The 12,028-nt window shown below is 39.3% G+C and overlaps 1 protein-coding gene across 2 annotated transcripts in view; it reads left to right on the forward strand.

The window, feature by feature from the left end:
• Nucleotides 1–12,028, forward strand: part of spon1a (spondin 1a) — an 83,468-nt gene that overhangs the window by 23,190 nt on the left and 48,250 nt on the right. For both annotated transcript variants that reach the window (XM_061766046.1, XM_061766047.1), the window contains exon 6: nucleotides 1,886–2,034. In XM_061766046.1, the coding sequence (XP_061622030.1) occupies nucleotides 1,886–2,034 (149 nt within the window). The remainder of the gene's footprint in view (nucleotides 1–1,885; nucleotides 2,035–12,028) is intronic.

Consider the following 12,028-nt stretch of genomic DNA (forward strand, 5'->3'; position numbering starts at 1 on the left):
TAGTGCTAAGAATTAGGGTTAACCCCTTACAAAACAATCTACACGCAAATCTTTCAAGTGGTTTGCTGAAAGCACTAAACAGCTTCTGAGTGAGTCAGTGTGCGTGAGTTTGAATAATGAGTAACTTACCAACTTGTATGGCAGTCTTCTCCATCAGTGTGCAGAAATTTGAATGGGTTGAATGAGGCGCCACTGTAAAGTGCTCGGAGCAGAGGCTACATGAAAGCCTCCCATTAACCCATACCCATAGAAGTACCAGTTTGGTAATGGTTTAATTGAAAAGTACCATTGGACATTTCACACATACTGTAGATTAAGGATCAACTGAAGTGAATTAAAATCCCGGGGGATGTGCATGCTCTCAAAGGGCAGTGGGAACTTGCAGCAGTAGGAACCTGGAGTTCATTAAAGAATATATTCCAGATGGAAAAAAGTCATCCATTTGTAATACGTCTCATACTGTGAAGGATTGCAGGAGGCTAACTTAGCCGACACTAAGCGAGTGGGCAAACTGTGAACAATTACTAAACCTTACACTGACATGATGACATACAGTATGCAGTACATAGAAAGACCTCAAATTTAAAAAAAATGTGTGCACATGACAAAATGAAACAATTTGTAGTAGTCCAACTGTAAATGTTCATCTATTTTCTATACCACTTATCCTGTTGAGGCTCATGGGGAACTGGAACCTATCAACGCTGACTTTGGGCAAAGGTCCGACTTCACTCTGGACTGGGCGCCGGTCAATCACAGGGCACGTATCGAGACAGACAACACTCACATTCAAAGCGCCACTGAGTGAGAATTGAACCCACACGACCTTCAGAGAGACGTCAGTGAACGGAAAATGTCACAAATTGTAATTTCACTATGTCGGCTTAGCACACCTAAACTATTTACTTGGAAATCAGAGTTCTCAGAATTATATATGGACTGATTGGCCTAAAATGGAACTGAGCCTTCTGTGTATACACCAGATTTGTCTATAAATGGACCAAAGAAGAAAAACAGGCTGGTAATGACATGGTAAAACCTCGAGGTGCCATTTTTGAAAGAAAACATTTAGAAATACCATATGTGAATGGCAAGGAAATATGCAGTGGTGACCTTTATTAAGCGTGGCAGAAACTAGCAGCCTTGGGAACCTCTGTGAAGAAGGTACGTGTGTGACTGTGTGTGTCTTCATCGTCGCTCCCTCCCTCGGATTTTTGTCAGTGGCTGGCTTCGGCTGTCAGTTCACGTCGAACATAAAATGAGCTTTGCGAATGGCTGTCCTTAGCGTTGCATTTAAGAGCAAGCGTAAAAATTAGCAATACTTGCAGCTACAAGAGGGGGAAATCTATATGGTTGATATTATTGACATTGAGATATTAATATTGTGAAAGTCACCAGGAGTGGATAGTTTCGTCATAGTTTCTACTCCTGTCCACTCCCGGTGATTTTGTTGTCATAGTTACCGCTCCTGTCGTTCCTGGTGACTTTCTCTCCCGCTACTTCCCAATCGTGATTAAAAGTGAAATTTACTCGCAAGGATCTGGTGAGAATCCTGAAAAACTGTCAGCCCCTAATGCTGAGTTAATGAATCCATGCTAAATCGCTGCTTTGATCCCAAAAAGTGGACCAATCCAGGGGAAAGAAGACATATTCTATCAAGTAATTTACTCTGACATCATGTAATTGGTCAATTGAATAGCCTTGACTTCTTAAATATTTTGAAAGGGTGACTCTTATCACCGAGCGTTGCAGAATAATAAAACCTTCTAGAGGTCCTTTTTCCGAACTGTGCCGCAAAATGCATGGAGAATAAATTCCCTTAATTCCCTTACTGTGTACGGACAGACTTTGTGTGTTTATGCTAATGAGATGACCTTCTTGACAGGTCGTGCCAATCACTGGTCAGCCATCATCGGTGCATCCCACTCGAGGAACTATGTGCTGTGGGAATATGGAGGCTTGGCCAGTGACGGCGTCAGACAGGTAGCTGAACTGGGATCCCCAGTCAAAATGGAGGAGGAGATCAGACTAAAGGTAATTTAAAAAAAGTATTTAGACAGCTGATGATTACACATACAAGTGATAATGTAAAAATGTAGTCTCCAGCTTGCAGCTATGACAGTTTCCACTCTTCCGGAAGAATTGCTATCAAATGTTGCAGGGTGTCTGCAAGGGTCCATTTACCAAGAATAACATTTGTGAGGGGAAAGGTCACTGATCGTGTACCTGAGAGATGGCTTGGCACACCAATAGTTTGTTCCAGTTAATCCCAAAGGTGCTGGATGGGGTTGGGGTCAAGGCTTTTAAGTTCTTTCACACCAAACATGCCTTTTTTAACCTTGGCTTGTGCACTGAGAACTGAAAAGAGCCAATTGGAGAAGCGAATGACAAATGAGATGAGCCAGCACATTGAATCTCCCACACCCCTCCCTGGCCCATTGGAGCAAAGCCCAACGCAAAACTCACTCTCTACTAGCCTAAATTCTCTGCTAGGTGTGATGGACAGGTTGAAGACGATTGTCAATATTGGAATCCAACGCACACCACGCCAAGATCTTCCTCCCATCCCCCCTCGCCTGAAACCACCCTCCACTAAGATGCAACCCATGAAGCACCTTATCTGCGAATCTGACTGATATCTGCGGGGTCTTTTCCAGAATAAGTCAGAATCCTATGGAGATCAGGCATTTTTGATTCCTGTAAATACGAGGGACATAAAGTTGGTCAAAGAAATATGGCTAAAAAAATAGAACTACAAACTTAATGAGGATAAAATGTGAATCTATCAAACCATTGTCTCCAGTTGTCTCTGCGAGACGAGCTCTTTGCAATATCAGGTCACTGGGTAATAAATCAATGTTGATTAATGACATCATTACAACCTATGATCTGGACTTTTTGTTGCTAAATGAAACGTGGTTAACAGAAAGTAATTGTAATACCATTTTAAATGAATTAAATTAAATTATTTCCCTGTGAAGAAATTACCTGGGGTGATTTTAGCTCTTTTGAATAGCTCTGTTTTTTAATTAAAGGTGACCCAAAGGTTATTGTTTTAATAATTTATAGGCTTCCAAGATACAATAGAAAATTTATGGAGGACTTTTCAGAACTGCTGTCAGTTATTTGTACTGACTATTTTGTCGTAACGGGAAACTTTAACATTCATGTTGACAATAACATGGAAAAAAAATCTAAAGAACTCTCTGCTATACTAGACACATTTGACCACTCTCAACATATTAAGAGTCCAACCCACACTCAAGGTCACATCTTAGACCCAGTCATCTCTAAGGATGTTGAAATTCTATCAATGGACATTAAGGGTATGGCTATTTCTGACCATTTTTGTGTATTCTTTGAATTACGGATTCTTCCAAAAGTTCAGACAACCTCTATGTCTATTAAGAAAAGGTACATAAATGAGAGTACCGCCATTAAGTTTATGGAGACCATTGCTGTGCCACAAACTGTGAATGCTGAGACAGTTGATGAACTTTTGGATAATTTCACCTGTAAAATCTCAAATGTCATGAATGCTGTCGCTCTAAGACAAACTAAGACAATCTTGAGGCGACCTAGAACACCATGGAGGAGCACAATGATAGTAAAGACCTCTAAATCAAAGTGTAGGAAAGCAGAACGTAAGTGGAGAAAAACTAAACTCCAATTTGACTATGACCTATACAGACAGTCTTTGGAATTTTAACAAAGAGTTAGTCAGGGCTAGACAGCAAAACTTTTCTGAAATACTCAGTAAGAACTTCAACAATACCCACACTCTGTTTGCTGTGGTTGACAAGCTCACAAGCCCCCCGAATCAGATAGCTCCAGAGCTCCTAATAGCAGGTAAATGCAATGAATTTGCTTGTTATTTTAGTGAAAAAATACAATCCGTCAGATTAAATATTAGCACAAATCAGCAAAATGATGAAAATGATACTACATCTGAAGCCACCCAGGAAAAACTCTCTTACCATGTCAGAATTTGATACAGTTGACCAAAAAAACTGTAGAGAAAATGGTTCAGCAGCTGAAACCATCAACGAGCTGTCTTGACTCAATACCATCTGACTTTTTCAAAGATATTGCGAAGTCTATGCTATCTGATTTGCAGAAATGATCAATTGCTCACCAGTCAGGCGAGTTTCCTAAAGCTCTAAAGTAGCTGCCATTAAACCTCTGCTAAAAAAATAGAACGCTGGACGGTTCCATGTTAGCAAGCTATAGACCCATCTCAAATCTCCCTTTCATAGCCAAGATTGTTGAGAAAGTTATTTTTAACCAACTCAGCAATTTCTTGAACTTAAATGGACTTTTTGACAAATTTCAATCAGGGTTCCAAACTCATCACTGTACAAAATCTGCTCTTATCAAAGTGCTAAATGATATAAGGTTGAATACTGACTCGGGAACGGTGTCAATTCTAATCTTGTTGGACCTCAGTGAGGCTTTTGATACGGTAGATCATAATATACTGCAGAACAGGTTGGAAACGTGAGTAGGACTAAATGGAACAGTTCTTAAATGGTTCAGGTCCTACCTGGAGGAAAGGAGTTATTTTGTAACCATCGGAAGTGCTCAATCTCATCGAATGGCAATGACCTATGGGGTCCCTCAAGGGTCAGTTCTTGGACCCCTCCTGTTCAGAAACAGATAAATATCTGGATGAGCCAAAATTTTCTGCAATTAAACTACAAGAAAACTGAGATAATTGTTTTTGGCAATATAGAAAAGAGAATTGCTGTTAGTAAATACCTGGAGTCACTCTCTTTAAAAACCAAAGACCAAGTCCAAAACCTTGGTGTTCTGATAGATTCTGACCAGACTTTCAACAGTCATATCAAATCAATTACTAAAACTTCCTTCTACCATCTGAAGAACATATCCAGAGTGAAAGCTTGCATGTGTCAAGCAGACCAGGAGAAGCTCATCCATGCTTTTATCTCAAGTAGACTTGACTATTGTAATGGTCTTTTGACTGTACTGCCTAAAAAGAGCATTAAACAGCTGCAGCTCATTCAGAATACTGCAGCTCGGGCTCTGACCAGAACATGGTGGTCAGAGCATATTACTCCAATTCTAAAGTCTTTACACTGGCTTCCAGTCAGCTTTAGAATAGATTTTAAAGTTCTGCTACTGGTCTATAAATCACTAAACGGTTTAGGTCCTGAACACATGAATGAAATGCTCGTGGAATATAAACCCAGTAGGGCTCTGAGATCAAAAGTCTCAGGTCCAATAGTGGAGCACAGAGTCCAAAGAAACCATGGTCAAGCAGCATTTAGCTGTTATGCTGCACATAAATGGAATAAGTTGCCAATAGAAGTGACGTCAGCCCCAAGTGTTGTGTAAAATGTTTTTAAGTCCAGGTTAAAAAAAAAACTTGTTTCCAATGCTTTCTAGAGCATTTCCACCTTTAAATGATATTTATTGCACTGTATGCTGTTTTAATTGTATTTTTATATTATTGAAATTTGTTCTCTTTGTTTAAAATGTTTATAAGCTGTTTTTTCTTTGTTTGCTTTTAAATGCTTTTAATCATGTAAAGCACATTGAGTTACCTTGTGTATGAAATACGCTATATAAATAATTTGCTTAGCTATGCTTTGCTTTCCCAAAGCAACCTTGAAGCAGAAAATTGTCCACAACTTCTTGCTAAGATAAAGAATTTAGATTTTAGCTGAAGTTGTCCAAAGCCCTGAGTCCTTAATTAGGAATTATGTCCCCGGAATTTTTGAATATGTAAAATCCTCTGAGAGAGAACATTTCATGATATAGGCACCGGAGAGCAGTTATTGATTTGCTTGGTCCTAAAACTGCTGTACCTGAAATCAGTATTGATTAACGTAGCACTGTTGTCCAGACTGTTTAGATCATTCAAGCAGCTATATGCTATTCTTAACCTACTCCTATGGGTGCCAACCCAATGGATATCAAGGGAATACCTTTGATGAAATGTCTTTTGCATATTACAAAAGTGTAGACTCAACATAAATGTTTGCAAATCAGTCATTGATGAAATTCATGACTAGACAGCTTTACTTTGGACGTAACAATTACTGGTAGCTTTTTCCCAGATGGGGCTCAAGCAGCACTTTCATGGCCAAGTTCAGCATGCAGTTATATAGTAATTTCCAAGTCTTGTATTCTCTCCCTTCTTGGCCTCATGTCTTTTTATTATCTCTACAAATAGCATCTTATGTTATTTCTCCCTTTCCTGCACTCCATGGCTGTCTCTCCCACCCAATCCTAAAATAACTGGTGCTGGCAAAGCAGATGGTCTTGCAGAGTGCTTATTGGCGGCTAATATTGAAGACCTGAAGACAAGGCATATAATGAGAGCACAGTGTGAGCAATGGGGTCCCTGCCATTGCTGACTTCTGGTTGCTATTACTTGTCTTTCAAATTATGTAAAGGCAGTGATTAGCCACTCAAATGAAATGAGCACAATGGCCGGTTTATATTTCTTGTAGAAAATAAACCGAGTTGATGGAAAAGAAATGTGACGTTTTGGATTATGTGGTTTCTGGACGTACTTGTAAAAGTGGTGCATTGCTCATGTTGGGGATGTCAGGAGAAACCCGTCTGTTGTGTGAATGCAGGGTGATGATTATACACGAGAGCCATGAAATTACTGATTGGTTTGATACTTGAGAATTTGGTGCGATTATTCATAGCCTAAAAGAACCCATTGCACAATCAGACATTTTGAATAGTCTTTTATTTCAACGGTTTAGTTAGTAGCAAGGATAGTTGTATGTTGTTACATCTTGGATATTTGCTACTAAACAACACAGGGTACACCTTTTTTTGGGCGGGGGGGAATATTAGTATAGTAGTAGTGTGAACAATTCTACTTTCAACTTATTTATAGCTGCCATTATTTATTAATAATCTTTTAATCTTCATAGTGTTGTTTTAGTTCATATCTGTCTGTGCGGGGCGGTGATGTCTTTTTTAATGGAGAATTTTGAACTCAGCCATGCAAATGCGTGAGGTGACCAGGAAAAATTCTCTAAAACAATTCTATTGATCTGTGTTACTGTGTCTGCTAGATTTTATTTAAATTGTGAAGTTTAAATTAGAATTACAAAAAAAAAATGGTAATAAAGAGTTCTGCAGTTTTTCTGGTGTGTATCAAAATACAATACTATACATTTTTCCCCCCACATACTGTAAAGATTCCAATGCCTAATAACTACTAAAATCTGATTATTACACCAGACCTGCATCATATGCTAATTTCACACAGTAAAAAAAATTAAATAAAAAAAAGTAGCACACAGTCAGGCAATGCCCTTGGGTGAAGTAGCACAGGTTCCATCTTTTGAAGTATTCAGATTCGTAGCAAATGCTGACACACACTGAAAGGTGATTGGCTTTTGTATCAGGTGCGCTGTCCGGGTGTGGTGTGTGTGTGTGTGGGGAGGGGGGGGGGGGGGGGGGGGAGTCTTGTGGTGGTGCAGTCAATGGTGAGTGCAAAATTGATATTCATACCCATGCTGCACTCCAGTCATCGGCCACAGGAATCAGAGTGCTCATTTGCAGACATGCAAACAGCACACACGCACAGACACATGCTGCACATGATACCACTGGCGTTCACATCAACTCCATAAAGGGCCTCATTTACCTCCTTCAATTCAGTGGGTTTGTTTTACACCTGAGTTTCCCAGTAGGGCTGGGAGGAGGTTGTTGAGCTGTACACCTGGCCTTTACTTCTGTAATACTTCAGCCTGGGGCCTGACTGACTTTTACAATAAAATACAAATGAGATACATTGGTGGTAGCCTACTTTTATACTCTATGAAAGACAATTTCCCCTAAGTGCAAGATTTCTATTTCCAGCAATATGAGCTTGGCCCACACATTTAAGACTTATACTATAATGTGATGGCCTGGTAATAAATATAAAATTGCATGTCAGCACCCTCTTAAACGTAGCCTAGCTATCACATTCTCTGCACTCCAAGTGAGCAATCATGCCTATGTGCCGCGAGTCCCACTGAATATAGCAGACGATTGTCGCTTCAATTTAATTCACAGCACCTTTCCACCAGAGATGCAGCTCACGTTTAAATATATTTAATACATCCCATACTCAGTAATCTATGTGAAATAGATATCTCAAGGTAGAATGAATGCTGTCACTTTGCTTGGTGATTTACAGTACATGGGGGATGTTTTTTAATTGTTCCCAGCATGCAAAACTCCATAAACATGAATTATTGTTCAAATGCTCCAATCAGAGGACTTGGCAGCAATGTGATTGCCGGGGTCTGTCGCTGCCACCGCCTTTCATGTCTGAGAAGATTTGTAAATGCAAGCAGTCATTACAGGAGCTCGCCGGGTCTGTAATGAGAAGTCTAATGAGACTCTCTCTAAAGACCAGCCACCAGGGCCAAGACCTCATGTGGACTGTGAAATCTCCCATTTCCTCTAGCAGCGTGGGACATTTTTTTCCCCCGGTGATTGCAAAATACAGACGTCGACTGATTCCTCCATTATGGGCAATTCCACAGGTGGAGCCCTGAACGGGGAAGGCTTAGGCTGATGCCAAAACAGAAATTGCAGAATAATGACACAGAAATTGCAGATCTGTATCACTGAATACATCCATTGGAGACTTTGTGTCTGTTCTTCAAAATCATATTCATATTGTCGCTGTTCATGGAAAACCATGTACATGTACAGGACTCCACAGTCAAACGCAACATTTTATAAGCACTTCAATTTAAGCTCCAATTTGTTTGAACTTCCCATGGGAACTGATGGAAGTAGAACTTCCTTTCCAGAATCAAACTTTTAACAGTACACAGGCAATGTTTTAAGTAACATATTAAAAATATTAAAAAGCAAGCTAACCGCTAATGTTGGGAGTCAACGCCACTGCCTGGGATGCATGTTTGTTGTGCCAGTTGCTACTTCAAAAGAACCCTCAGGTTTATGTTTTGTTTCTGCTTGTACATTGACGGTCTAGGTTCACAAGAGCACTAAAACTTGTATCCCTTGCGTATTGTATCCCTCCTGTGTGAACAGACAATGGTGATATTATACAAGGAGTCTGAATTTCCTTAGCTGTAAGGATAGCAAACTCAGGGAGGCATGAGTGACTAACCTCTACCCTAAACTTGCACTTTTCTGAAATGTCTTTTTATCTCCGTTCAGTAGTATGGTAGTATAAGTACAGAACCTTTCATATATTCAATTAAGAATATGCAGAAGTCCATTCTGTACTTTGCATAAAAAGTCCAGACATTTGAGACGTGGTACTTTTAGTCAGGGCCGGTTCTACCAATACATACTAGAGGGGGCAAGCAGAAACGTTAAGGCGGCATCGTGTGCCAGCATATTTGTATTTTATTATTTATTATCATTATTTATTACACCGCTAACTTGGCGATTGCTACACAATATATTTCACGACTTACATTGTGTAAAACACTAATAAAACACAGGTACAGGCTATTGTTCACAGGGAACTACATGCGTCTACTTGTGTGTCGACTGTCATTAAAACACACAGCCGAACAAATTTGTACACACACTATCTTCGACCAACTGCATCGCAATCTTCACTTCTCCAGCCACTGTGGTGTTAGCACCCACGCATAAATCACATGAACTGGACCGCTCGATCAACAATAATACATGAACATGGAACTAAAAAAAAATGCCTAAGGTACCCACATTTAATAGAATAACCATTTGTAAGGCACTCATAAAAATACTTGGAAATTAAAATTTGTGACATTTTCTCTATTACGTCAGTTTTTCCTTGAATACAATTCCTGTCTCTTCATGCATATGTTTAGTTGTGTGGGTGTGGTTTTCTAAGAAAGAAGAACAAAAAAAAAGTACAAGTAGGCAAGCACACAACATATAATCAATAAGTATACTTTACAAAGCAAATCTTTGTAAAGTGACAATTAAAGCCATTTTATTGTAGTCTATCAAAACGATGTTAAATCAGAAACATTCGAGCAGCAAACAGAGCTGTTTCTTACTTTGAAACTCAAAATTGCACCACTTCCGGTAGATGACTCTAACTTGACGATCGCCAAGCGGCAGCACAGCAGCTTCACTAAATCACGTAAATTAGACTCCTGAAACAATTACATTCTACAAATGCATACAATAAAGATTAACATATTTCCTTAAACAATAAATGACGTTGTGGCCAAATCTAGTCTCACTGCAGACAGTAGACACACAGCACAAAGCGGAGAAGACTTCAGGAAGCATAAGCGATTGTGCGGATTGGATTTGAGGGGTACGCCGTTGATTACAGAGGACCATGCCCCATCTCGCGCCAGCGTATAGCCGGCCACGCTTGGAGTCAATGTTGCATTGTCAATGACACAAAGGACATTGCCCGTTGAAAGGATAGTTGATTATCACCTCTGAAGTTTCACAATGGTTTTATTTTTAGATGGTTTAGAATTTTCCGCAGAATTTTCCGATTGTCCTGTCCTTCCCTCACAGGGTGTAACAATACTGCCCCATACAACACTCATATCTAATGTTCCATTGTTCTAGCTTGCGCTTTCTCTTTTGTCTTCTTTTCTCACTCCCCTCTAGAAACTTTGCTCTGTTCGACTGATCGACTCTGATTCTCAATAAACATGAATTATAATACTAAAAACCACAGCGGCAGCTTAAAAACTCCACTGTGACACAGTAAAACTGTTGCGGCATAAAATGGACACAGCTCCTCCATTCTGCTTCACCTAAGAGCCGAACAGGACACAAAAAAAAAAAAAAAGATTTCCGCGGGAGCCTTGGTTCTAGCAAAAAATGTTAAAGAATTCCTTGAAGGTGAACATGAGTTTGTGGTTTAACAGTGGTATTCACAGAATATTGAATACATATTATACTGTATATGTTCAGCTGTGCTTCTGTCTTCTCTCTGTTAGCGTAATGGATGATTCATTTGTCGAGTATCATTGTGCGTCATTGTTTGTCTATTAAAAACAAAGAAAGGAAAATGACCGTCAGGATGGAATAATTATTTAATAATTATAATTATTTTATCTCAGCTGGAAGTCTCCTCTGTTAACTTGCTTCATGAGCCCTGCAGATATTCCTGTCTACGTGCATGCTTTGGATCCCAGGATGGTCATTATAATCACTCAAATCGAGCAGTACAGCCAGAGGCGAGTACAATTTGAAATGGATGAGGGAGCCACCATGTGCTATATTGGCATACACGTGAATGTTTTTTTTTCTTCATTTATTTATTTATTGTTTTATACAGAGTAAATTATGCCTTTGTGTCATTAAAATACATTTTAGACAGTTTTTCAGGTTATATGATTTCATTTCAGGTATGGTAGGTATTACTGTTGTTTTTACTGTTTAATGTTTTTACAAAGTACAATATTACAGAGTCCAATTTTTCTTACTAAAAAACATTACAAAAATGATTGCTTTTGTAAAGGCTGGAATGAATTAATGGCATTTCAATTCATTTCAATGGGGAAAGATGATTTTTTTTTTTTCTTGTGGCGCAAAGCACTACTGTATTGTATATTGTATTTCTGTTGCACTGTTCCAGTTTTAGTTTCTAAACAAATCATTTGATGCATTGACAATATGGAATTTTTGGAAATGATCTTTGTGAAAATTAAAGTACAATTTTAAATATAATGAAAATATTTATTCAAATAAATAAATAAATGAATAATGAATTATTATTTTCTTGGAGTTAAAAATGCAGCCCTATGGGTGGCACAAGCCAGTGGAAACTGTAGGCCGGTCCCAAACCCGGATAAATGCAAAGGGTTGCGTCAGGAAAGGCATCCGGCTTAAAACTTTGGCAAACAAATATGAGTGTTCATCCAAAGAATTCCATACTGGATTGGTCGTGGCCCGGGTTAACAACGTCCGCCACCGGTGCCGTCAACCTGCAGGGTGTCGGTGGAAATTCAGCTACTGTGAGTCGAAGTTGAATAAGAAGAAGAGGTGGAAAGCGGGTTCTTTGGCAGAAAGAGAAGAGGAAAGCACAGAGCCGAGAACTGAATGT

The sequence above is a fragment of the Phyllopteryx taeniolatus genome, chromosome 2, assembly GCF_024500385.1.
Source record: "Phyllopteryx taeniolatus isolate TA_2022b chromosome 2, UOR_Ptae_1.2, whole genome shotgun sequence".
Taxonomy (NCBI): Eukaryota; Metazoa; Chordata; class Actinopteri; order Syngnathiformes; family Syngnathidae; genus Phyllopteryx; species Phyllopteryx taeniolatus.